At 32.6% G+C, this 897-nt stretch overlaps 1 protein-coding gene across 1 annotated transcript in view; it reads left to right on the forward strand.

The window, feature by feature from the left end:
• LOC106874402 (uncharacterized) overlaps positions 1-610 on the forward strand; it is a 21,802-nt gene extending 21,192 nt beyond the window's left edge. The window contains exon 6 of the mRNA XM_052972512.1: positions 546-610. Within this exon, the coding sequence (XP_052828472.1) occupies positions 546-595 (50 nt within the window). The 3' untranslated portion in view covers positions 596-610. The remainder of the gene's footprint in view (positions 1-545) is intronic.
• The last annotated feature ends 287 nt before the right edge of the window (positions 611-897 follow it).

The raw sequence follows: 897 nt of genomic DNA on the forward strand, positions 1-897 counted from the left end.
TGTTGGGGGACAAACACAGACACACAAGCATACACACACACACTTACATATATATATATATATATATATATATACATATATATATGTAGTGAAACTACCTATCGTCACTAGATACAAAACTACTATCGCCATTACATACAATCTTCTCATTTAAATATAAATAAATGCGAGCGTAGTAGAGAACCCATTCCTTGTCCATCACGTGACTGATCATTATTCGAATCGGCAACTTCTTCGAACCGTTCCCGCCAGAACGCAAACTGACCACATACTTTTGATCACATAATGTTTATAGATCCATCCATCATCCATCCATCCATCCATCCATCCATCCATTTATATATCTATCTTTGCTAAGTTTTGAATTAAAATCTTCCGTCAAACGTTAGTCACAGTTTATGTTCTTAACACCAGCTGAATGATAACTAAGTTATTTGACTAAATTCTTTGATATATTTAAAGTAATTGAAAGAAACACAGAGCATCTCAAAATAAATACAGTAATGAAAGGGTTAAGATATTTTGTTTTTCTTTTCTACTTGTAGGTGTTGTATACTGGATTTTGAAACGAAGAAAATCAGGTCAGTGTTTGTAATTCCTTTATTGTGATACAATTTCATAATTCTGATTCCTTGTCATATATATATATGTATACATATACATATATAAACAATATATGAGTATATGCACATATATGTACATGTATGTATATACCTTCATCCACATGTACATATAGATACATAACTGGGTACATGATGTGGCAGAAGGGGATGTTTCTATGTGGCTTGCTTGTTTATTGCACCTTGCTTACCATTTTGTCCATGTTCTTTTGCCACGTCATGTACCCAGTTATGTATCTATATGTACATGTGGATGAAGGTATATACATACATGTAC

The sequence above is a fragment of the Octopus bimaculoides genome, chromosome 13, assembly GCF_001194135.2.
Source record: "Octopus bimaculoides isolate UCB-OBI-ISO-001 chromosome 13, ASM119413v2, whole genome shotgun sequence".
NCBI lineage: Eukaryota > Metazoa > Mollusca > Cephalopoda > Octopoda > Octopodidae > Octopus > Octopus bimaculoides.